Source organism: Herpailurus yagouaroundi, unplaced genomic scaffold (assembly GCF_014898765.1).
Source record: "Herpailurus yagouaroundi ecotype Mexico unplaced genomic scaffold, PumYag 165, whole genome shotgun sequence".
Classification (NCBI taxonomy): domain Eukaryota; kingdom Metazoa; phylum Chordata; class Mammalia; order Carnivora; family Felidae; genus Herpailurus; species Herpailurus yagouaroundi.
Window position 1 is genome coordinate 4,764,323 of NW_024412406.1, and position 25,787 is coordinate 4,790,109.

Sequence of the window (25,787 nt, forward strand, 5' to 3'; positions counted from 1 at the left end):
TGATCACGATGAATTCAGCCATAGCTCCGGCTGAGGAAGAGCTGGAGAAGTCCCTGCTGTATTGGAGGGAGTTCTAACTACTCACCGCTGCACGTCAAATCACAGTTTAAACAACAATCAATTTTTTTTTTTTTTTTTAATCTCTCATGGTTCCCCCAGGTCAGGAATTCCCCAGGTCTCAGCAGGGCCGTTCTGTGTTCTCTAGAAGCAGACCCAAAGGCAAGAATTTTTGTGTAAGCACTTCGTTCAAGGAAGTGCTTGGGAGAGACTTGGGCGAGAGGGTGAGGGCAAGAGAGGAGGGGAAGCATGAACAGGAAGAGGAGGAAACCAAGACAAGGCGTGATCCCAGGCAAAGTTCTGCAGAGGGCTGGCTTGGCTTGATCCACAGGGCAGCTCTGGAGTGTCACCTACATCTCAGAGTTGCCCTAACTGGACGCAAGGGACCTGAGCTTTCACACTCCCACACCTGTCAGTCATTGCTTGTTCTCCACCTTGGGGGCAGGGTACCGGGTGGGGGGGAAAGAAACTCCCAGGCATGCCTCGCTCTTTATTGGCACAGCTCCAGTGTCCACTTCAAACTGCTTTTAAACCTCTGTTCCTGGATTCTTAAAAAGGAAATAATACTGGGGCGCCTGGGTGGCTCAGTCGGTTAAGCTTCCGACTTCGGCCCAGGTCACCATCTCGCGGTCCGTGAGTTCGAGCCCCGCTTCAGGCTCTGTGCTGACAGCTCAGAGCCTGGAGCCTGTTTCCGATTCTGGGTCTCCCTCTCTCTCTGACCCTCCCCCGTTCATGCTCTGTCTCTCTCTGTCTCAAAAATAAATAAACGTTAAAAAAAAAAAAGGAAATAATATTTGTATCTACCTCATTGGTTTTAGGACTAAATGAAACCATGCGACGTTCTCACCTCAGTATCTGGCACTACTGGAAGAATAGTCCTGAGATTCATGATCTGGAGCCAGAAGTATCCACATGTTCTTGGTTCTGCTTATGTTTCCTCTATATGCTATACACCAAATATTTCATCACAGGCAGATAAACTATTAATTATCAAAGGCAAAGGTGAGCATTAGGAATTTCTGAAAGGATCTGGACACCGTCACATGAAAGGAGTTTCAGGGAAGCTGGCGGCAGATTCCAGCATCTCACTACCCTCTAACCAAGAACTTGGCACTAGATTCTTCTACATGAGCCTACGTACCGAGACGCTTTGTGCTGGCTTATTCAGGTTTGTTGTCCCTGTGGTTGCAAGTAATATTGTGCTGTAAAAAATTAACATTTAAAGTTTACATAGCTGTAAGAGTGCCTGGCTGGCTCAGTGGGTTAGGTGCCCACTCTATTTTTTTTAATCTTTATTTATTTTTGAGAGAGAGAGACAGAGTGTGAGCAGGGGAGAGGCAGAGAGAAAGGGAGACACAGAATCCAAAGCAGGCTCCAGGCTCCGAGCTGTCAGCACAGAGCCTGATGCAGGGCTTGAACTCACCAACCAGCGGGAGATCATGACCTGAGCCGAAGTGAGACACTTAGCTGACTGAGCCACCCAGGCGCTCCATGTTTAATGCATTTCTTTTGGACATTCAAAATACTACCTGGCACATAGGAAAGTCTTCAAAAAAATAATTTGTTGAATACATAAATTACTGTTAGTCAAATGATTGGGGAAAGGGAGGATAATTACAGGTCCATAATCTCTCATCCACCAATCCAAAATCCAAAGCTCTGAAAACTGATTTTTTAAAATAATTTAGTTGGTGGCAAAATCTAATTGGAGCTGAACTCATCTGGCAGCAAAGCCTGAGATAAACTGATGCAGGGCCATACATAGTCTTTGTTCACTATGTTCATAGTCTTTGTGTGAATATTCATGTTTCCTTGCAGGTATATTAATGTGTTTGATGATAGGGTACCACCCCCGAGTGCCTCTGGGAGAGTTATGTAATATATGGGTTAATTTATGGTTTCATTTGTGCATTATATTAACATTCTAAAATGCAGAGCAAATTCTGGAGGCACCTGGCTGGCTCAGTGGGTTGAGCATCTGACTCTTGATTTAGGCTCGGGTCATGATCTTGCAGTTTGTGAGTACAAGCCCCACCGTGGTTCCAGTCCCACGTGGGGCTCTGTGCCGACAGCGTGAGGCCTGCTTGGGATTCTCTCTCTGTCTCTCCCCTTCTCTCTCTCTCTGCCCCTACCCCACTCACACTCTCTCTCTCAAAAGAAATAAATTAAAAAAAAAATTTTAATGCGAAATAAATTCTGAATTCAAAAATATATCTGGCCCTAAGGATTGAGATATGTGTGTCTCTACCTCTTTTTAAACTTTCCACGTGACTTCCCAGCAGAGCTTGACCCAGTCCATACCCACCTGCCCCAGCACAATGCTTCCTCCTCAGGGGCTCCACCTGGCTTTACATCAAGTTTCTTCCATCCTCTGGCCATTTACTCTTTTTGCTAAAAATTCTCTCCCCTCTTTGTCTCCTGCCTGGTTCCTTTTCTTCCTTCAGGATTAAGCTTAAATTTCTCCTCATCAGAGAGGCTGTCCCTACCTTACCCATTATGGGTTCCTGCCGTTATTCTTCATCAAGCATCCTTTTTGTCCTTTATAGCAATTGTGTCAATCTATAATTATTACACTAGCTTTTTTAATGTTTATTTATTTATTTGGAGGGAGAGAACAAGCGCTCATGCATGAGCGAACGAAGAGCAGGGAGAAAAAGAGAGAGAGAATCCCAAGCAGGCTCTGCACTGTCAGCACAGAACTTCAAAGAACCCTGATGTGGGGCTTGAACTCGTGAACTGTGAGATCATGACCTGGGCCGAAATGAAATGTCGGACACTTAATTGGCTGAGCCACCCAGGTGCTCCTACGTCAGTTTTGGGTTTTGTCCATCTCTCCCTGCTGACTCTAAGCTCCATAAAGACAAGAACTTTCCACCTTCATCCAGTTTTTTATACCCAGCCCTTGGCATGATGTCTGGTACATTGTGGGGGCCCCACATACATTTGCTGAAGTGAATGAATCAATTAGTCAATCAATCCATCTCAAACATACTGACAATGGGGTGGGACACTTAGACCTCATCAGCTAACTAATCAAAGCTAATACAATAAGGAAGACATGACTTGTATATGAGATATGAAATTTGTATATAAGTTCATTCTTGATATAAGGAAAGTTCTCCTAGATCAAAACGAATGACTGCAAGTTTATAAAACTTAGGTACAATGAAATAAGAGACATGATAGACAAAATGTGATTCTCTACTTGCAAATATTCTGATGACATTTTTATGAAATCATCCCTTAGATTTATTGCCTTCACTAACATTGTGTTGGCTCATTCTGGTCTGGTGTCTTACTTCTTATTTTAATGTGTCTTTGTGCCCTGATATGTGGAATTGAAATAGCATTACTTCCCCATCATACAGAATCTGCCCAAACATACAGAATCAACACTGACTGAAATTGTCTAGGATTCTAGGATTATTTCCTATTTCCAGAAAAAAGAATTTAACTTATCATCAGAAACTTCTACTGACATGTTACTCATTTCAAGATGAAATCAGAAAGTTTTGAGATGATCTTATCTGTGTCATGATGATTTCTCCAAGGTTTCTGGGTGTGGTATGCATTTCATAAAATGATGCATTACACAGGTTAACCTCCAGAACTGGCAGTTTGCCAGAAGTCTGCCTGTTCCAGAAAGAGTGGCATATTTCCCACTCCCTCTGTGTTTCTGCCCTGTGTGGCTAAGGAAGGAAGCTGAATTTAGTGGTTAGTGCAATAGACTGAGTCAGCAAGCTTTGCTTCTATATTTGGCTGTGTGATTTACTGAAAACCTTTGTCAAACCAACTCTGTCTAAACCATGAAAGAAATCTTTGTTCTCTTATATGTAACTTTTCAAACTTCTGAGTGAACGCTATCTTCATTACTACTGTTCTGAAATTCTGAAACATATCACTGGGATTTTTCTCCCCTGTGTTTCTTGCAGAAAAGTAATAAACCAACACACCGACCAAGCAAGAAACAAACTACACAAAACACCAGGACATCAGTGGCATAACCAAACAGATTTCACGTGACCTCGCAGGGCCATCCACACAGACGAGAATGAGAATACAGGCCCTTGCAGTTGTGCCCAGGTAAACACCATGGTCTTGCATAAAGCCCAGCAAACGAGAAAGAGCCAAACTGTCCCACCATAAATAAAATATTGATTCTTTAACTTGTCCATGAGGGTTGACTTTAGAATCACAATTTCCCTACCTTTAGATATTTAATTGTATAAAGGAAAAAATGTGTTCCTTGTTAAAATAGTTTAAGTGCTTCTTGGAGGCAAAATATTTTCTAGGGTAGACGTTTCTTTAATCAGGTACTACTAAATTCTACAACTTTTTGAGGTCAGCCTTGTCTGCAACCTGGCAATACCTGGCCTATGTCTAGCTGAAGGGTAAATACTTCTTAAATATCTTTAAAAGATTCTATTACATCAATGTATAAAAATGTTCATTGAACCATAGTTAATAACTGAAAACTTAAAAAAAAACCTTCAATGTTTATCATTAGGCAATTGATAAAATAAATAACAGAGTTGAAGTAAAGTTAAATATTATGAAATTAAAAAACAACATGGACAGGGTGGTTCAAGTCAGCAGTTTAGGAAGGAACACCCTGAATTCAGCTGCACCCACAGACACAACAAATCGAGAGAGCCACATATGCAGCAATTCTCTCTGAAAGAAAAAAACCCTGAAAACCAGCTGAACAGATTCTCCACAACAAATGATAAAAAGGCCACATCAAGACTGGCAGGGGAAGCGAGACAGCTCTTTCCAAAAACCCCAACCCTCCCCACCCCCCCAGCAACCTACAATCCGAAGGAGCCAGGAGGGGCCTCACAAACACTGAACTTCTCTCTGGGGAGGAAGGGTATGTGCTCACCATCAGGCACCCCAACCCTTAGCCTTGCCCCAGAGAGGTAGCTCCCAAAATACCTGGCTTTGAAAACCAGTGGGGCTCACGTGCAGGAGAAACATACCATAGAGGACAGAGATTCCACTCTTAGAAGGCTCACACACAGACTTATTTGCTCCAGGACCCGGCGTAAAAGCAACAGATTGAAAAATGCCTAGGCCATATGTGAAGGAGATTCATTTGCTAACCTTAAGTCACTTGCTGGAGGTGCAGAAGCTTGTTGGGACTCTCTCTGGGTCGGAGGCACAGGCAGGAGCCATCTTCACACTCTCCCTCTGCCTTGCTGATTGCAGGTGTGCGTGGATGTCGTTTTTTTATCCTTACTCTAGCCTGTAAGTGTCAGCAGGTGAGCACTCCACCCTCCACACCATTCCTGCATTTTTGTATACTAACAATGAACTATCAGAAAGAGAATTTAAGAGAATAATCCCATTTATAAGTGCATCAAAAAGACTAAAATATCTAGAAATAAATTTAAGCAGGGAGGTAAAAGATCTGTACTCGGAAAACTCTGAGACATTGATGAGATAAATTGCAGAAGACACTAATAAATGGAAAGCTATTTTGTGCTCATGGATTGGAAGAATTAATATTGTTAAAATGTCCATCTTACCAAATGAAATCTGTAGATTCACTGCAATCCCTATCAAAATTCCAATGGTATTTTTCCACAGAAATAGAACAAACAATTCTAAAATTTGTGTGGAACCACAAAAGATCCTGAATAGCCAAAACAATCTTGAGAAAGAATAACAAGGCTGGAGAGCTCACACTCCCAAATTTCAAACTATACTATAAAATAATAGTAATCAAAACAGTATGGTATTTGCATAAAAACAGACACATAGATCATTAGAATAATAGAGTCCACAAATAAACCCATGCATATATGATCAGTTGATTTACAACAAAGGATGCAAGAATATATATACAATGGGGAAAGTACAATGTTTTCAATAAATGGTGTTGGGAAAACTGGAGGGCCACATGCAAAAGAATGAAACTGGACCATTAATCTTATACCATACAAAAAACCAACTCAAAATGGATTACACCTGCATAGAAGACTGGAAACCATAAAAGTCCTAGAAGAAATCATAGAGGGTCTGCTCCTTGAGACTGCTCTTCATAATATTTTTTCAGCTCTGACTCCAAAGGTAGTGGTGACAAAAGTAACAATATATAAGTGGGACTACATCAAACTAAAAAGCATCTGCACAGGGAAGGAAACAATCAACAGATGAAAATGCAACCTACTGAGTGGGAGAATATATTTGCAAGGCATATATCTGAGAGGTGGGTAACAGCCAAAATATATAAAGAATTTATTCAACTCAAAAACAAACAAAAAAAAAAATACATAATCCAATTACAAATGGACAGAGGATCTGAATATACATTTTTCCAAGGAAGACATGCACATGGCCAAATAGGCACAGGAAAAGATGCTCAACATCACTAATCATCAGGGAGATGCAAATTAAAATCACGATGAAATATAATCTCACACTTGTCAGAATAGCTATTATCAAAAATATAAGAAATAACAAATGCTGACATGGCTGTGGTTATAGAGAACACTTATGCCCTATTGGTAGAAGTGTAGATTGGTACAACCACCATGGAGATTATTCCTCAAAAAGGAAAAATAGAACTACCATACGATCCAGCAATTCCACTTCTCGGTATTTCTCTGAAGAAAACGAAAACATTAATTTGAAGATATACACATCCCCACATTCACTGAAACATTATTTACAATAGCTAAGATATGGAAACAACCTAAGTGTTTATCAATGGATGAACGGATAAAGAAGATGTGATATACATATAAAGTGGAATACTATTTTGCCATAAAAAGAATGAAATCTTGCCATTTGCAACAACATGGATGGACCCAGTGGGTAATATGGTAAGTGAAATAAGTCAGATAAAGGCAAACACCATATGATTTCACTTAAATGTGGAATCTAAAAACATAACACATGAACAAACAAAACTCAAAGATATAGAAAATAGAGTGGTGGTCGCTAGTGGGGAGGGATGTTGGGGTGTGGCTGAAATAGGTGAAAGGGATCCAAAGGTACAAACTTCCAGTCATAAATAAGTCATGGGAATGTAAGGTACAGCATGATGACTATAGTCAATAACATTGTATTATATATTTAAAAGTTGTTAAGAAAATAGATCTTGAAAGTTCTCATAAGGGAAAAAAACTTAATTTTTCTGGTAACTTTGTATGAGGACAGATGGTAACTAGATTTATTGTGATGATCACTTTGTGATGTATACAAATAGCAAATCATTATGTTGTATACCTGAAACTAATATAATGTTATATTATATTCAATTGTATTCTATTCAATTAAAAAGTAAATACTTAAGTTAAAGAACTAATGCGAATGTTATATTCAATTATATTATATTCAATTATACTTCAATTAAAAAGTAAATATTTGAGCTAAAAAGCAAGACTAGAATATTGGTTTGTATGATCCCATGTATGAAATGTTTTGGATCTATATACACATAGATGCATAAAGAAGAATCTGAGTATTCATAAGTAAATATTAATATTGATATTCTATGGAATATCAATGAGACTTCCGGGGCTCTTTTATTTTCTTCTTTGTACTTTTCTGTGGTATTTTTTTCTGTAGTATTTTCTAATATATTATTCATTTATCCTTAAAAATATAAATATAGCTGTTTATATTAAAATGTTTTTAAATTTTTCTTAGAGAAGTAAATAAGAAGTTAAACATCACCCAATAGCAAGAGATAACCACTGTTACCATTTTTTATGTTTTTCTACATATATGCACATATTGTTACACAATGGGACAACATGTACATAATACAGTCAAATTTTCTTTTCACTTTCCAGTGCATTATGAAGCTTTTCCCAAGATCTTAGTAGTCTTTTATTGTTTATGCCTGTTAGTATTGTATCATATGTTCATACCATTATTATTTAAGCAATCCCCCACTTTCTATAAGTTACGTGCCTTCCAATTCTCTGCTAGAGTACATAGCACTCTGATGAACATCCTCATCCCCAAATTTTCAACTATTAGGAACACTTTTTCTAATTCGGGAGAAGATGAAGCCAGCTCATCTACCACCAGACAAAAGCCAATTGTTTCATTTGTTGCCAAAAACACAGTTCAGCCTCTCAGCCACTTCTGGAACCAGAAATAAATGCTCCATGGTAAAACCAGCCCTGTAAATTGGGCTTGTAATCTTGTTTCCCAGATCCATGACAAATAATTCCTAACTATTTTATTAGCTCTTTGTCACATTAAAGACATTTTAAAAAATATTTTTTCCAGTATTTTCCATTGTTTTTAGTAAGAGGGTTTTTCTAAACATCAAGTTTTCTATTACTGAAAGTGAAACTAAGTTTATTATTATTATCTTTTTGTCTTCTGCCCTTTCCTACTCCAGACCCTCCAATGGTTTCTTCCGACCCTCAGATAAACCCCAGATCCCACATGCTCTGTTTCCTACCCAAGTATTAGACTATATTGTGCCCTTCAGGGCTTCACTTTCAACAAGCTTCTGTCACTCTGTCACTTGGTTTGTCCGCCCCTTAGGGCTATTGTAGTCGCTAACCTCTCTGCCTAGAGAGGGAACAAAAATACTCTGTTTCCAGGTGTTTTCTTGCTTACTTTCTGCTCATTATTCAAGTCTCGGTTCAAACATTCCCTTCCTGAGAGGCCTTCCCTGACCATCCCATATAAAGTAGCTTCAACCCTACTCACTGCTTATCACACTACTGTTTTAATATTATTTTCTTGCTGCATTTATCGCTCTGTGCCATCTGTTACAATTGTCTGTCCACGGGGCGCCTGGGTGGCGCAGTCGGTTAAGTGTCCGACTTCAGCCAGGTCACGATCTCGCGGTCCGTGGGTTCGAGCCCCGCGTCGGGCTCTGGGCTGATGGCTCAGAGCCTGGAGCCTGTTTCTGATTCTGTGTCTCCCTCTCTCTCTGCCCCTCCCCCGTTCATGCTCTGTCTCTCTCTGTCCCAAAAATAAATAAACGTTGAAAAAAAAAATTAAAAAAAAAAAAAAAAAAAAACAATTGTCTGTCCACGATTCTATCTTCTCACACGACGATGTTAGTTCCATGAAAAAGGAAAGGCCCCTGACCCTGCTCTATCTTGTTCACCATACCATGTGACATCGGCACCATAGCAAGCACTCTTCCAGAAGTATCATTGTTCTCTTCTCAGGCATTTTCAAAGTGTGCAGAGTAGAAGAAGGACGAATGGGAGGAGCCGACGGACTTGATCCCAAGGAAATGTTCACGTATGATCTGGTGACTGGTCTGACAGACCAGATGTCATAAGACTCGAGTTATTTTCCAGTTGCTGTGAGACCAGTGACAAGTCATACCACCCTGCCTTTCACAATATTTCAAAACATGTGTCACGCAGCTCTTTAAACCAGTTTACCAGCTTCATCATTTCTTCCTACTAATCCACATCACACATGACCTACTAAAGGGCAGTGAATTCTAAGAGGACAACACCAGAAAAGGAAAACAGTGAGTACATGAAACCCAGGAAAAAGCCATCACTATTCTCATAAACTTAAAAGTGAATTTAAAATACAACAAGCACTAATAATCATTGATTAATAAGCCACAGGAATTGAATAATAACCGAAGTTGCGCAGGCAGCATTAAAATCTAGGTAGTAAACACATGGTTCCCAAACTTGTATTTTTATTATTTTACTCTGAGAGCGTGCACATATGCGCAATCGGGGTGGGCAGGGGACAGAGGGAGACGGAAAGAGAATGTTAAGCGGCTCCACCCTCAGGCTCCACCCCCAGGGCGGAGCCCAACAGCCAGGGCTTGATCTCACTCCCCTTGAGTCCTGACCTGAGTCAAAACTTAGACTTGGGCTCTCAACCAACTGAGCTACCCAGCCCACCCCATCCTTTTTTAAATTATAGCACAAACACCAGATTTGGGGAAAGCAGTTGAGATTAAGACTCAAGAAACCACTGAATGACAATAAAGGCAACATAATTCTACTTGCATATAACTAAACCTCATGTTGCCTACAAAGATTGCACGGCTGATTGCACCGCTGTGATTCAACATAATCATTCACCCTTAGGCACTCAGATTGTGTTTGAAGAAAACAGTTCATGCCCTTGTAGCACTCAAAGACATAATCCAAAAGTTAAGTCATCTCTTGCCTGCATATTTTTCTTCGGTGAGGGTTTGATTTATATGAATCCATCTTATTTGTAGTAAATTATATCTAATCTGCACCATGTTCCACAAACAACTCAGATCAAGTTCTGTCTGATACACATTGCCTGTTGGCCGTACTCAGCTGTAGTAAGATAAATTTTACACGTTGATCGAAATTGGGCAGCCTATTTACTGGTGGGGCAGAATGTCATGACCTACCAGTTCAGAAGAATGATGGAATCCCTCACTCCCTATTCCATCCGTATTCTATCATTATCAAGCACACTATTCTAGTGTAAGTAAAAGACCAGATTAAATTTCAACAGTGTGGACAAAGGGCAGGAAATATGGTTTCAAAGATAAATTGAAGTAAAATCATGAAGGGTCTTAAATAATATTAAAATGTGTTAAACAAGTACAAAGAAGCCATTAATTAAAGAATCTAATCATTCAATGGTATTTATTGAGTATCTCCTGTGTGCCAAGTTGCTTCCTAATCGAGTGCTAGAGAACGCTGTTAAAACAAAGTCCCTTCTTCACGGACTTCTGACATTCCAGTGGGAGAGACAGATAATAACCTCCTCCCCATCCAAAGTTTTAAGTAGATATATAGCTAGTCGGGACTGATGGTAAGGACAAGGGCAGTGTAGGGGAACAGGGAGTATGGGGGAGGCGTGATAGCTATTACATATAGTGTGGTCTGGGACTTATTCCTAGGGGAACATTTGAGAAGACACCTGAAGGAAGTGAGAAAGCTGAAAAACCTGGGTTGCAGATTCCTTAGGAAAGACTGTTATAGGCAGAGGCAACAAGTGCAAACATCCTGAGGCAGGAGCACACTTGTGTCAACAACAGTCAAATGCCTGGGGTCCCTGGGTGGCTCTGCAGGTTGGGAGAATGACTTCAGCTTAGGTCATGATCTTGCAGTCCCTGAGTTTGAGCCCCACATTGGGCTCTATTTTGTGGCCAGCTCAGAGCCTGGAGCCTGCTTCAGATTCCGTGTCTCCCCTTCTGTCTGCCCCTCCCCCACTTGTGTGCGCTCTCTCTCTCTCTCTCTCTCAAAAATAAATAAAAACATTAAAAAAAAAAAAAAAAGTCAGTGCCTGAAGGGAAATGTGTGAGAGGGGCGCAATAGGAGAAGAAATCAGGAGAGGAATCGGGAAGTTGGGAGACACAGGCAAGAATAGATAGGACCTCTGTAAAGACTTTGGCTTCTTTTTTTAAAATTTTTTTTAATGTTTATTTATATTTTGAGAGAGAGACAGAGAAGAGAAAGGGACAGAGACAGAGATTGAGTTGGGGGAGGGCAGAGAGAGAGGGAGACATAGAATCCAAAGCAGGCTCCAGGCTCCGAGCTGTCAGCACAGAGCCCAACGTGGGGCCTGAACTCACAATCTATGAGATCATGACCTGAGCTGAAGTCAGACGCTAAACCGACTGAGCCACCCACGTGCCCCAAGACTTTGGCTTCTTAACAGAGGATTATATACTTTAACCTTGTTTTTTAAAATGATAGCTCTGGGAGAATAAAAATGCCAACAGGAGAGCAGAGGAGAGATGGTGTTTGAACCAGGATGGTACCTGCAGAAGAGGTGAAAAGTAACTGAATTCTAAATATATTCTGAGGCTAAAGTTGAAATAATTTGCTTACGGATTAGATTTGGTATGAAAAAGAAAAGAATTAAAGATTACTCCTAGGCTTTCATGTTGGGAACTGGAAAAATGCCATTTCCACGTACTAAGATGGAGAATACTGCAAGAGGAGTAGGTTTGGGATCAAAACTAAGAGACTCAGTTTTAGAAAACATGAGGTTAGCATCATGGGTATTTAAATTTACATTTTAATTGATTAAATTTGAGCAAAATAAAAAATTCAATTCCTCAATTGCACTTACTACATTTCAAGTGCTCAATACCCACAAACACGTGTCTGGTGGCCACTCTATTGGATAGTGCGGATGTTATAGCCTGTTTCACCACAGAAAGTTCTATTCAGCAGTACTCGAGAGGCATTGGGTCTTTACTATGTGCTGGACCTTGGGCTAAGTGCTTTACATACATTATCTCATTTAATATTTAGAACAATGCTATGAGTCAGACAATGTGGTATCTTATTACAAAGAAGGTAGGTAACTAAGGATCAGAAGTCAAGTAATTTGCCGAGTTACACAGTTCTTCAAGGGTAGGGAGCCAGAACTGGATTACAGGACTTTCTGCTTCCAAAGCCCAAGCACTTACATCATCATATTATAGTTTAGGAAGATTAAACAAGTTTGAAATTAAACATGGCATCTATAAGGAAATGTCTACTAGGTTATCAGCAACAAAGGATTGAAGCATAGAAAACAGGAGACCTGATAGATCTGGGGTAAAAGTGAATCCCCGAGAGATCCTGTGTGTTGTAGAACTAGCCAGAATACATTCCAGCATATGACCATTTAAAAGAAAACAAAAATACTCAATGAAGGCACTACTTTCTATCTTTTGCTAAGTGTCACTTTTGCAAGTGACATTAAATGATTGCTTAGCAGAAAGAAGGGCTTACCTGACACCAGGTGACATGGAGTTGAGATACACTGCTCTATCCAGTAGTTCTCAACCGGGTATGGTACATACCCTTATAGGACATATGGAAGTGTATGGGATGTTTGGGGTAGGCTGATGGGTGCCATGAGCATTCTGTGGCCATGATCTTAGGATGCGAAGTCGTAGGACGCGTGCCATCTGCCAGCACAGTAGAAAATTCTCTAACCCAAAATGTGAACAGTACCCATGTAAGGTACATGAGCCTACTATCCTGCAAGCAATACTCCACAGTCCATAAACTGAGGCAGTGTAGGCATTAGAGCCGGGTGGCTAGAAGCACAGGCTTTACAGTTACATAAATGTGCGCTCCTATGTGTTCTCTGACTTGTATCCACTGTATGGCTTGGGACGATTACCTAGACTCTGAGCTTTAGTTTCATCTAAATGCAGAAAACAATTGTTAATGAACATAATCTAGGGTGGTTCTAAGAACTACAAAACTTTTATAGTACTTGGTCCAGGGTCTGGTTCAGAGAGAGTTGTATAAGTGTATACTATTGTTCGAAGTTGAAAAAGAGGATGGAAGAGGAACTCTAGCATGAAGACTAAAATAAGCAAGATGGAAATTCAAATAGAAAAGGAAGTTTAGAGCAGCACCATCCGATAAAAAAACACAGACACAGGGGCGCCTGGGTGGCGCAGTCGGTTAGGCGTCCGACTTCAGCCGGGTCACGATCTCGCGGTCTGTGAGTTCGAGCCCCTCGTCAGGCTCTGGGCGGATGGCTCGGAGCCTGGAGCCTGTTTCCGATTCTGTGTCTCCCTCTCTCTCTGCCCCTCCCCCGTTCATGCTCTGTCTCTCTCTGTCCCAAAAATAAAAAAAAACAAAAAACAAAAAAAAACACACAGACACAAAAATGCTAGCACACATAATTTAAAATTTTCCCCTAGACACGTTAAGAAAAAGTAAGAAACAGGTAAAATTATTTTTTTTAATTTAGAATATTTAGGTAACCAACTGTATCCAAAATGTGATTTCAATTTGCAACCAATATTTTAAAAAAGAGGAATTTAACCTTTTTTTGTATCAAGTCTGAAATCCAATATGTATTTCACTTCCAACACATCTCAACTGAGATGAGCCACATTTCAAGTCCTCAACATCCATCTGTGGCTCATGGCTACATGTATATTTTTTTGCTTATTTTGAGAGAGAGCAAGAGTGTGAGAGAGGGGCGGAGAGTGAGGGACAGAGAGAATCCCAAGCAGGCATCAGCACAGAGTCCAACTCAGGGCTCTATCTCTTTAACCATGAGATCATGACCTGAGCTGAGATCAAGAGTGAGTCACTTGGGGCGCCTGGGTGGCGCAGTCGGTTAAGCGTCCGACTTCAGCCAGGTCACGATCTCGCAGTCTGTGAGTTCGAGCCCCGCGTCGGGCTCTGGGCTGATGGCTCGGAGCCTGGAGCCTGTTTCCGATTCTGTGTCTCCCTCTCTCTCTGTCCCAAAAATAAATAAACGTTGAAAAAAAAAAAAAAAGAGTGAGTCACTTAACCAACTGAGCCACCCCGCGCCCCTTAGGGCTCCATATTGGACAGCACAGGGCTGGAGTGTCAGTGAGCTGAGCTCTTTCCCTGACTGCAAGCTTTCAGCAATTCTGAAGATTCTTACCAGCTAACATTTCAACGCATGGAGGGTGGTTTCGCAGGTCTCAATTATTATATTTGAGGGACTTTATAGACTCGGGATCTTAATACAAGCTGATAAGAGACAGTGTTGCAGAATGACTGAACATGGAGTATACTCTATAAGATGTAGGTTCCCAATCCAGCACTACTACTTCCTATATCCTTTAACAGATTCGCTAGTCGAAACCTGTTTTCTTATTTACAGAATTGAGATAATGGTACTACTTCCTTGAAGTGTTACCTCGGCTATCATGCATACAAAGCTTTAGCCCAATGTCTACAGGCTACTTCTCCAAATGTGAACTGCAGATGTTTGTATTTGGGTTTGAGAACGAGAACAGGGGTTCGTCAGAATTCTGGTTATTCTTTATATAGATACACAGGCAGCATTTTAGAACTCTGTTACTTCTATGGCTTTTGTTAATGAGCAGATTGTGTTCTTCCAAAGTTGGTGTTTCTCCTCACAGTGAGGGGCAATGACTGGACCTTGTACCCAGATATGCCTCAACAGCTAGATCACTGCCTGGCACATGGCACGTCCTCAGAAAATCAGTTAAGAGAATTTGGGGTTGCAGAATTCCTGAATAATAGCTATAAGTGCACCGTTAAAAGTATAATCATTGGTCAATGATGGTAATTTAACTTTTATTCTAATGTTTAAATTATAAAGATTATGTAACAATTTTTAATGAGAATAGTCTTTGCCAGAAATTTAAGATCTTTGAGTTGATACAAAGTTCTAATGGTGTAGGGCAAGCTTAAATGATTGGTAGTGTATCTGCCACAGAAGTAGTTCTCTATATAAATTACTAAAATTTATCTCAATTTAGGACCCTCAAGACTACTCCAGAATTTATTCAATTCATACTTATTAAAATTCAACACTAATTTCCTATGAACTTTAAAAAAGCATACAACACTGGCATAGCACAAACACATTTATTTACTAACCCAAGGGATGATCCTAATTAAATCAACACTTTGAAATAGCTGCATGTAAAATGTTTGTGATAAAGATAATTGAACGCAGTGATGAAAAAAAAAAAAAAAGCATATGGAGATTTGCTCATTGAACTGAGCTTGTTCATCCTCACAGCTAATTCCTGTCCAAATGATGATGGAATTTTTACTCTACTTTTTCATAGACCCGAGTACAGGTGACATTGTTCATGACGCACTCCTAGAAGAACGATATTAAAGAATTAGGTTAGTCATGCATCCCAGAACAATGGTAGTAGTTCAATACTAGGGTCAGCATCTTATGAAACTTTGTAATCTACTTCATAGATGGAGAAAATGGTTTGGTTTTTTTTGAGAGAGAGAGAGAGAAAATGCGCGCATGCACGTGGGGGAGGGGCAAAGTGAAGAGGAATCTTAAGCAGGCTCCATGCCCAGTACAGAGCCCCAAGTGGGGCTCCATCTCACAAACCATCAGATCATGACCTGAGCCAAAATCGAGAGTTGGAAATCTGACTGACTGAGCCATCCAGGCACCCCAGAAAATACATTCTAAAATTCCTGGGTTTGAAAAGCTAGAACCCATTATTTTGCTTATGATGTGTGTATGGCAAACTAAAGCCCTGATTTGCAAAATCTAAAGTTCTCATGTTCATGATCAGTGATATTGAACAATTAAGTGAACTATGAGTGCTAATAAGGAGATTGGCACTTACCACTACTAATTTCCCATCTTCCAATTTTCTTGTTATTGTGCTTTCCTTCCCGTCCCATTCCTGATGTTGAACCAACGCGCCATTTGTAAAGGTGCAGACAGTCTGCAAAAATAACACTTTTTAATCTTCCAAAGTATGTTACAAGAAGAGTTTCCATGACTCATAACTTCCTTAATCAACATTTTTTCATCTTTTCCTTTCTGGGTCCACTTCATTAACCCATACCGACTCTATTCATAATATAGTTTATGCTTTTCAATCTAGACCCTTATAAGAGACACTCATTCTCTCATGTTTCTTAAACTATTTTTCCAAAATACACTAAGTTATGAAGCTGGTACTTTCACTAATTTGTCAAACTCAGTTCATAAACTAGTTTGACTTTTTCGTTAAGTTTTGCTCATAAACAGTAAGACTATTATTAATAAAATCTATCATTCTAGAAGTCTAGAATGGACTTTGTTAAGTCTAGAATGGATTTTGTTAAGTTATGACTGACCTGAGTTTTTCTGCCATCAGCTGTAGTTTCTTCAAACTTCTCTCCCAGGTTACATGAGAACTGTGTTGTTTTCAGAGTGCTCTCAGTTTTTATGGTGAGGTTTTTGCCATCAGAAGAGATGATACAATCTGGTTTGGCCATTGCACCCACTTTTCGCAGAGCCATGCCCACTCCTGTAGAATGTTACCCCATGTTAAATAACAGGAAGACCAAGGCTATGGTTTACATAACAAATAGAGTAATTCAACTGCAGTTGCTATGTTCTACATATTTTCACTTATTCACTTCTCAATAACAAGTGTAAACACAAATCCAGTGCTTACCATGTGCCAGCACTTAACATGTATTGATTAATAGGAAGCCTTGCAACAACTGTGTGAGAGGTAGCACTGTCTCCATTTTACAAGAGGAAAGAGTGAGGCACTGAAGTTACTTACCGAAGCTCATTCAGCTAGGAAGTGATGGAGCTGGGAACCAAAAGAACAGACAGTTTGGCTCTAAATCTCAGCTCTTGGCCACCATGCTATGCTGGCCTTCAGAAAGTCAGGGAAGAAATCTGGATTCCTAAAACTATCTACTCAATTCTGCCAAATGTTGTATTATAGGACTCTAGCACACAGTCTGACACATCCAAGGCCCTGGATAAATCTTTGACTAATAACTACACAAAATCCAAATCAACTCTATTCAAACGCCACAAGAGTTTTTTAAGAGCTAACTCCACAATCATGATGCTAATAAACTGGGAAAAATTTACCCTCAAAAACAGTAAACATTTCAGCGCTGTGTAACTCAATTACTATATTGATATCATATTGAATTTATACTCTCTGTATTTCTCCTTAACGTTAACATTTACAAGGAAACTTAGATCTAGGCCAAACCCTGGTTTCACAGACGAGACCACAACCTAAGCAAAAATCACTGGCTTAATGATTAAAAATTCAACTAGGCTTGCAATGTCTTCTTGGTGCGTTCTCTTTTGCCATTTTGGGGGCTGGTGCCTTGTGTTGTTAGTCAGTGATTATTTATTCCCACTTTGGACAAAGGGCTCTGCTCTTCCCACACCTTGACTGCCCCCTAAGGAACTGAGCCTTGACAACCTTCATGACTCTAGAACCCTGGAAATAAACCATCTGGTAAACACATTCGCTTTCAATGGGCAGAGAAATGGCATTATGTGGTCCTCACACAAGTGAACACACACACACATTTCCTGGATGTGAATGAAGTAAATGGCTTTCTCCAGAGTTCTCTTGATCTAGATAGACTTACAGCACACACACCAAAATAGTGCATTCCAGTTTTACTCACAGTATCATAAATACACTCAAGATTCACCACAGAACCAGCTTAAGCTGTCATCGTCTTGGATAAAGGCTAAGAAGGAGTGTTTCTGAAGTGCCAGGGGGACTAGGTCTCAATAGAGGGTCTTTGTAGTAATTTTTACACCAGAAAGGAAGCCCCTTTCCAGATAAGATCCACGCTATAGGATTCGATCCCACTCCATAGTAGCTCCCTAGTGGCCTGCTACAAAGGTCCATTTTTGTTTGCTAATCCACCCATTGTGTCAAGGAGCATACTCGTTGCCACTGGCCTAGAAAAGGACAATAATAGAGAATCAAGTACAGTTCAGAGTGAGAGGAAAAACTGGAATCTTCCTCCGGAGGCTCATACTCCTGGAAGGCTGTAAGCAGTCCAGGGCTTCTGCAGGGCCACACCCACCTGGCAAGCAGCTGGCAAGCAGCCGCAGGAGGGCTCTGCAGCTTGACTGCGGTTTTCCAGTAAAACCCCCTCACCCTCAACACGCAGAGGGCAGGGCAGTGGAGGGTACCCCACCCCCCCACCCCGGGCTCAGGAGGCCTCGCCGTTTCCCTGGCACAGGCCACCCGCCCACCGCGGCGCTCAGGGCGGCCAGCGCCAGCACCGCCAGCACTAGGTCGGTGTCGCCAGCGCCACGCCTCTCAGCGCCGCGCGGTAGTGGGGAAGAGGGCGGGGGACGAGGATGCCCGTGCCAAACCCAAGCGCCCGGCAGGTTTAGGGAGAGGCAGCCGAGGGCGGAACGAAAGCTGAAGCGGCAGCCCCAATCGGACCTTCCAAAGGGCTTCTGCGGGGAACCGCGCCCCGGCTCCGCGCCCCCGTGGAGGAGAGCAGGGGTGGGGGAACCCGTGCTCCATCTAGCCACAAAAGAGGAGGCAGTGCCGGCGCAAGGTGGGAAAGGAGTGGGTGCCGCCACGACGGGGCGACTGGGAGAGGCAGGATGGTGGCGGGGGGACGGAGGAGGAGTAGCGGGAAGAGAAAAATAGGGAAAAGTTACGGGGGCAGCCCGAAGGAGGTCGAAAGAAGTGAAGCCTGGGGTGGGAGGAAGAGGAGCGCGCTCAAGGGCAAGAAGCAGTGCGGGTGGCTGCCGCGTGGGCTAGGGGAAAGCAGAGCCGGGAGGCCCAGGAGACAGAACGTGTCGAGAATCCTCAGGCGGGCGGCAGGCGCGCGCTGCTCTCCGGGCTGCTTGCCCACGTGGTGGTGGTGGTGGGGGGGGGGGGGGGGTGATGGGAGATGCATGGGTGTACAGGGGGTACAGCCGAACACGCCCCGCCGCTGGGCTCAGCACGCTGAAGGGGACCTAGGAACAGACACACGCTCGCCACGTTACAGGCGCCGCACGGCCGGGAGCCTCACCTACTTCCTTCATGTATTCGTCAAAGCCTTTGCTCTCCACTAAGCGCCATCTTCCTACCAACTGCTGAAGGGTGGCCATGGTGGGCGCCGACGGGCGGGCGTGCAGAGCGAGCGGAGCCGAGCGGGGCGTCAGGAGCGTGGCTTGCGACCTGCCGGCAACCGTGGCTGCTTTATAAAAGCGGCGCGTGCCGGGCGGCACCGAGAGGCCAATGAGAGACGCGCCTCGCCCGCTCCCGCCCCGCCCCCCCCCCCCCCCCACCGCACGCCCCCAGGGCCTCTCTCCCCCGGTCGCCAAATGCGAACCCGTTCCACCTGCCCGGGGACGGCGGTAGGATGGCGGGGCTCCCCCCCGCCCCCGGCGCTTCCTGCAAGCGGGAACTCGCCCGGCGCGCCCCACGCCGCCCCGGACGCCAGCGCCTGCACGTTACAGCGCCTCCGCATGGCCGGGAAGCCAGAGGGGCCACCGGGGCGCCCGGTCCCACCTCTGTTGGGCCGCACCGTTTTCCCTGCAGGCCGCCACTCTTTTTCCTTCGAAATACCCTAAAGAATCCACTAGCCCGAGCAGGGCTTGGGCGGCAGAAATTGGTTGATAGGTGGTGGTTTGGCTGAGCGATAGAGTTCTTGACCCACCTCGTCTCTGCTCTTAGCGGACTAACCCACATCCCATACCTTCCTGAGAGAATCTGTTCTCCCCCTCTTCGGGCCACCGCCCCCACCCCCCCAGTCTCCTCCACCCATGCCCAGTTTGGGCCTCAGGGCCGGTGAGTTAGATTTGAGTTAGACGATTTTATCAGAAGGTACAGGGCAGGGGAAGATGTCCTAGGAGGTTCAGTTTACAAACTACAACTCCTTAAGCAGTTTCAGTTGAAGTGACTGTCATTGCTATTAAAGGTAACCATTCAAGAATGTCACTCGTTTCTATTCCTAGCTGAGTGAGCCCTTCATAGTCTGTCCTCAGACTCCCAAGAATTGAGACTCCAGCGCGTTTCCTCGTTGCCTTTAATTATAATAACACCCTGTATGTGTTGTGTAGAATGTTCTACTTTTCAAAGTCTACCTGTCGCAGTATTTGACTTTGTGATCCCAGGTCCTGTGGGAGTGAGTTGGGATGAGGTAAGAAAGTTGCCACACAGAGAGGCCAGCTGCTGTGATGGAGATAAGGTCCATTTACTGCGTGTCTGCTTGTGCTAGATGCTATGCTTCCCCATACTTTTTTTTTACTTAAAAAATTTTTAAGGTTTATTTTTAACAGAGAGAGTGAACAGGGAGTGGGGGGAGAGGCGCAGAGACAGGGAGACATAGAATCTGAAGCAGGCTCTAGGCGCTGAGCTGTCAGCACAACAGAGCCCAATGTGGGACTCGAACTCACACAGACCTGGAGATCATGACCTGATGCTTAACCGGGTGAGCCACCCAGGCACCCTGCTTCCTGGCTACTTTACATCCATTAACTCTGAGCTCCACTAAATTTTTGCAAGTGTTATTTCAATTGTTTGAAAGAGGACATAAGGCAGGGAATGTTTGCAGAGTGGACAGATCCCTGTCCAGTCCTCACTGCAGACCTTGTGGAACAGGATGGTGCCTGGCTGCCTGTAGCTGACTGCTCATGGAGCTAAGAGTTCACGGAGAACCACACCAAGATACTGGTTCATGTACGTCCTCAACAAACTGAAATCTGAGATTGGTCATTTCTCAACATGCCTCACAACATTTACTCCCCTGTACTGTATCCCTTTTATTTCAAGTCCCTGCCCTCATTGTAGGGTCACCCCAGTTTTCCTTGTGGTACCATGTTACTACTGAGTGACTCAGGCCACATCGTTGTGCCATTAAGAGCCCACATGTCCCACACCTGAGGCTATACTGCTGGGAGATGTTCAAGTTCTGAGGGCAGCTGAACAGGCCATTTGCTCAGTCAGCGATCCAAATGGTGGCTTCCAAACACTCAGGACAACCTGCTGCCCCTGCCTCCTGGGGAGGCGGCTCCTGTGTGTTTGGACTTGCATGCTTGATGTGCTGATTCAACATGTTTTATCCATTTTTGTATAGAACATGGTGATAATGACCAGGACTCTGTCCTGGAATACTAATATTTAGATTGTCATAATCAACCATGTTACAGAAATATCAAAAGGAAAATGGTATTTAATACATAACTACTTAAGAAATCATTTTTAGGGGTGCCTGGGTGGCTCAGTTGGTTAAGCATCAGACTTTGGCTCAGGTCATGATCTCATAGTTTGTGAGTTTGAGCCCCAGTTGGGCTCTGCACTGACAGTTCAGAGCCTGGAGCCTGCTTCGGATTCTGTGTCTCCCTCTCTCTCTGCCCCTCCCCTGCTCATGCTCTTGTCTCTCTCAGAAAAGGAATAAACATTAAAAAAAAAAAAAAAGAAATAGTTTTTGAACACAGAAGTGTTACCTAAAACTTAACTTTTAAACACACTCTTTGAGGTAATGAGTGGAAATAATCCTTTTGTGGTTAACACACACCAACAAACAACAGAAAGATATAGGCCAAAATACCTGCTCGAGTCTCTCATGAAACAAAGAAGGGCATGGTCATTGTTTTGTGGCTCTGGGCGCCACACTTAATCCCTTGTTCTCTGATGTTTCTCACCTGTAATGTATATACAGAAAGAGATTGGAGTAGATTGTTTCTAAGGTCCCTCAAGCCCTAAATTCAGATTCCCTTCCTTTCTTAAAAATAATGGTAATGGGGGGCGCCTGGGTGGTGCAGTTGGTTAAGCGTCCGACTTCAGCCAGGTCACGATCTCGCGGTCCGGGAGTTCGAGCCCCGCGTCGGGCTCTGGGCTGATGGCTCAGAGCCTGGAGCCTGTTTCCGATTCTGTGTCTCCCTCTCTCTCTGCCCCTCCCCTGTTCATGCTCTGTCTCTCTCTGTCCCAAAAATAAATAAACGTTGAAAAAAAAAATAATGGTAATGGATTTCAAGTTCTGAAAAACATTAACTACTTCCTTAACCTGCTAATTGAAGTTCTGTTCTAGGCTACTTAATTTGAACCCAATATGCAATGTAAAAACCAAAAATGTTGTAAAAACAAATCTGATTTAAATCTTGCATGACTCTATGGGATAGTTGAGTATATCTCTTTATTGCAAAAAGGGAGCATTGCCGCTTGATTGAGATTGATTATATTACTAAATATATAATCTAGGGACAAAGAAAAATAGTTTTATCTTAAACCTATCCTGACAAATGTAAGTGACTGTGCTGGTCATGCTGAAGGACTAATAACACATTATTCATATAGATGAAAATGGTTGAAGGATCAAGAATTACCAGCAAGTCTTCCATCTGCAGCTGTAGAGGCCTACCATTTGTAAGACAGATGCAGTTTCACTTAATATCTCTCAAAACTCAGTTTTCTCAGCTCTGAAATTAAGGAGGTAAGAATTACACCAAATGATTTCTTAGGTTCCTTTCAGCTTACCTCCTGTAGTCGTTCATGGCCCTGAAAAATATGCTCACAATTACTCTATTTCCACCTAGTGGTGAAACAGAATATTTCTCTTTGGTTTTCTCTGATGAATGTTGGTCAGCTTCACATTCCACAATCTCACACAAAAGTTTGGTGTGTATTGTGTAATTTTATTTAAACACAACTTCCTAATTACAGTTTGAGTAGATAAATGTGCCTCCCACAAAGCTGATTATAGCACATAATCATTTCCTAAGGACCCCAAGCACTGGTGGCCTAAAAGTTTGCACCTGGTTGAGAAAGAGCACCACATCAAAAGCAATCATTGCAGCAAATACGCAAAGCAATCCATGTTCAGACAACTGACTCTTTTCTAAGCACATGGGCAGATTAAGCAAAAAGGAGGCCGGGAATGGGCAAAGAGAACACTATAAAGCAATACCTCTGAAATTTTAGTGTGCAAACAAACTACCCGGGGATCTTGTTAAAATGCAGATTCAGCAGTTTGCACAGCAGGACACAAGATCGTGCATTTCTAACAAACTCCCGGGTGACGCTGTTACTGGTTTGGGGACCATGCTTTGAATAGCAAAGCTGTAAAGTATGCAAGAACTTGCATATGGTTTCGATACATCAGAGTGACTTTCACTTCCCTACATGAGGATTTCCGATTATATCTCCATAAAAATATAAAAACATATAGAAAAGACAGGAAATCGGACAAACTCACTCCAAAACTCATCGTACTCAACATTGAGACTTTTTTTCTAATTAACCTGAGGTAGCTATTTTTCTGGCTGCTCGCTGGAAAAGAAGACTTCGAATGGGGTAGGGAGGATGGATACCGTGTTTATTTCAATCTAATTTCTTTCTTAAATCTTCTAACCAGTTGTTTGACCCTGATTCTTCCATGTCCTGCCCTTCCATGCTTTGCATACCCAGCCGAAAACCAGATATTCCTTAAGAAAACCCCATTTGGAATCAGTTCCAAAAGAAAATCCTAGTAAGTGGATAGAGCAAGGATCTGCATCATGTCAGTTGTCTGTCGCAGCAAAACTTCCCAGATGAGAATAAGGTCAGCAAGCTGTGCAGCTTAAGGAACACGCGGAATATTAACTTATCTCCAGCCACGGCAAGCCGCCATTCCACCAGTGGAAAGTTGTTTACTTTTATGTTTGGTAATGAAATTATTTCTCATGAAAGCATTTATGAAAATGGAATTACTTTACGAATTTTGTCTTTTTACTTAAAGTAGTTTGATTCCTACCCAACATGCCTGTAAATGGGTAACCACGAAAACTTTCTAGTTGCTTAAATAATTAATCAGAAGTATGTGTTTGCTAAATTAACTGGATGTGAGAATAGAGAGAAAATGAGACATTGCAAAAGTTACAGGAGAAGTTATAAAAATTTTTTAAAGGTATAATAAAATGCTGTTGGTTTTAGATAAGGCAGGGGATATGGTGGCTCAGCTCAGCGTAAGATCAATCCATTTTGCTTGCCGACATAGATCTTTCTACTGTCCAGACTTATAGTTTGGGATATGACATTTGCCATTAGCTCATGGCAACGGATTGCAGAAATACGTAGCCCTTTCATGCCTCATGTGGGTGGTATTCAAAGTGTTCTGGATCTAAAACACGACATGTAAGGGGGCATCTTGAAATAGAGCAGGAAGATGCTTGTAAACTCACCCCAACAAGCACAAAATCTGAGTAAAAACACTGCGCCTACCAGGCAGCACAGCCTCAAAACAAATCCCTTAGCTACCTCAATCTCCTCAAGCCCAGCTCCAGCCAAACTGCCACTCCCAATATGCACTAAATTATATACAAAGTCTGGGGCTGGTCCAGCCCCAGGCACACAGACAAGTTCATAAAGGGTAGCTTTACCCTTTGAAAATTGCAAAAACAAAAAAACCTCCAAATCAGATTTTTCCATGGGAAGAGGCCAAATTCTCTCCTTGCAAATTATACTTCCCCATTTTTTCAGTCTCACTTTCCATGTAGTATACTTTAAGTATTTTCCCTCAGATTCTAACACAGTTTGATCATTTTTCTTTATTAATATTTATCCTTAAGTCTGGATTTTTATTTTTTTAAGTGTATTTATTTTGAGAGAAACAGAGAGAGTACACAGGGAAGGGGCAGAAAGAGAGAGAGAGAGAGAGAGAGAGAGAGAGAGAGAGAGAATCCCATACAGGCTCCACACTGACAGCACAGAGTCCGACTTGGGGCTCAGTGTCACAAACCATGAGATCACAACCTGAGTCAAAATCAAGAGTCAGACGCTTAACAGACTGAGCCACCCAGATATCTCCGTAAGACTCGATTTTTAAAGTCAAAACCACAGGGTTGCTTGCTTCTGGGCCATTTATCCTGATGGGTCAGGCCCATAGCTTCCTTTCGTCTCAATTAGCTTTTAAGAAAAATCGTCAGAATTTAATAGCCTACCTAAATCTGACTGAAGACACCTTCTCAATCCTAACTCTGGTCGTCTTTACTTAGTGGTAGGAAGAGCTACTCTGTAACCCCTCAGAGACATACATTGTGCCCGCAAAACAGCACCAAGCTGATTCTGTGCCCTGCTTTAAAGGAGTCAAGCGACCTGATGGATACCTCTTGTTCGTCCAGTTGTAAACACCATAGGACACTTTTTGTTCACATTGCATTGACCACACTTAAAGGTATAAATTCAACAGCGTGTAATGAAAGGTTGGTTTTACTCTCACACATTTCCCTGTGCTGTCCTGCCTCTCGTATCCCCGCATTCCTCCTTTTACAGCACAAGCATCTCAGTTAAGTGACTCACACATTAACAAAGAATAAGAAACCCATCTGAGTTTCCAGTGAACCGCATTTTGTTTTCTGGGTTGGCTAAAAGCTGTGATTTCATACAGGAACAGGGAGGCCGAGTAGGTATTACCATGGAGGGCAACCATGATCTTGGTTTGGGTCTAATTGAGGAGGTGGGATAAAGAATATTTGTGCTACAAATCTCAAATCTTGTTACCTATTTTGCAGCCTCAAAAGACATAGTTAATCCCTCAGGGTAAAGCCGGGGTTCCTAATGGCCCTTCTGCATTGGTGGGTTAGCAGAATTGAGCACACTG

The 25,787-nt window shown here is 42.5% G+C and overlaps 1 protein-coding gene and 3 long non-coding RNA genes across 5 annotated transcripts in view; 1 reads left to right on the forward strand and 3 right to left on the reverse strand.

The window, feature by feature from the left end:
- The window catches only part of LOC121038064 (uncharacterized), a 259,619-nt gene extending 253,774 nt beyond the window's left edge, over positions 1–5,845 (reverse strand). The window contains exon 1 of the long non-coding RNA XR_005794123.1: positions 5,161–5,845. This is a non-coding gene — a long non-coding RNA (uncharacterized LOC121038064). The remainder of the gene's footprint in view (positions 1–5,160) is intronic.
- LOC121038062 (uncharacterized) lies at positions 848–9,867 on the forward strand. The gene is made up of 3 exons (XR_005794122.1): positions 848–1,225; positions 3,990–4,140; positions 9,207–9,867. It is a non-coding gene; the product is annotated as an uncharacterized LOC121038062 (long non-coding RNA).
- A 5,443-nt stretch (positions 9,868–15,310) lies between these two features.
- On the reverse strand, positions 15,311–19,398 carry FABP5 (fatty acid binding protein 5). Its single transcript, XM_040487520.1, has 4 exons — positions 19,239–19,398; positions 16,563–16,735; positions 16,064–16,165; positions 15,311–15,570 (listed from the first exon to the last, which is right to left on the reverse strand). Exons 1-4 carry the CDS (start codon positions 19,315–19,317, stop codon positions 15,517–15,519), a joined length of 408 nt encoding a protein of 135 aa, XP_040343454.1. The 5' UTR covers positions 19,318–19,398; the 3' UTR covers positions 15,311–15,516.
- A 2,179-nt stretch (positions 19,399–21,577) lies between these two features.
- LOC121038067 (uncharacterized) overlaps positions 21,578–25,787 on the reverse strand; it is a 78,788-nt gene continuing 74,578 nt past the window's right edge. For both annotated transcript variants that reach the window (XR_005794124.1, XR_005794126.1), the window contains exon 5: positions 21,578–21,855. This is a non-coding gene — a long non-coding RNA (uncharacterized LOC121038067). The remainder of the gene's footprint in view (positions 21,856–25,787) is intronic.

Excerpts from the sequence above, each read along its gene's own strand:
- FABP5 (XM_040487520.1), bottom strand. The coding sequence starts at position 19,317 with ATGGCCACCCTTCAGCAGTTGGTAGGAAGATGGCGCTTAGTGGAGAGC. Across the intron at positions 16,736-19,238 it reads CGAATACATGAAGGAAGTAG|GAGTGGGCATGGCTCTGCGA; the intron begins GTGAGGCTCCCG and ends AACATTCTACAG. Across the intron at positions 16,166-16,562 it reads CTGATGGCAGAAAAACTCAG|ACTGTCTGCACCTTTACAAA; the intron begins GTCAGTCATAAC and ends TTATTTTTGCAG.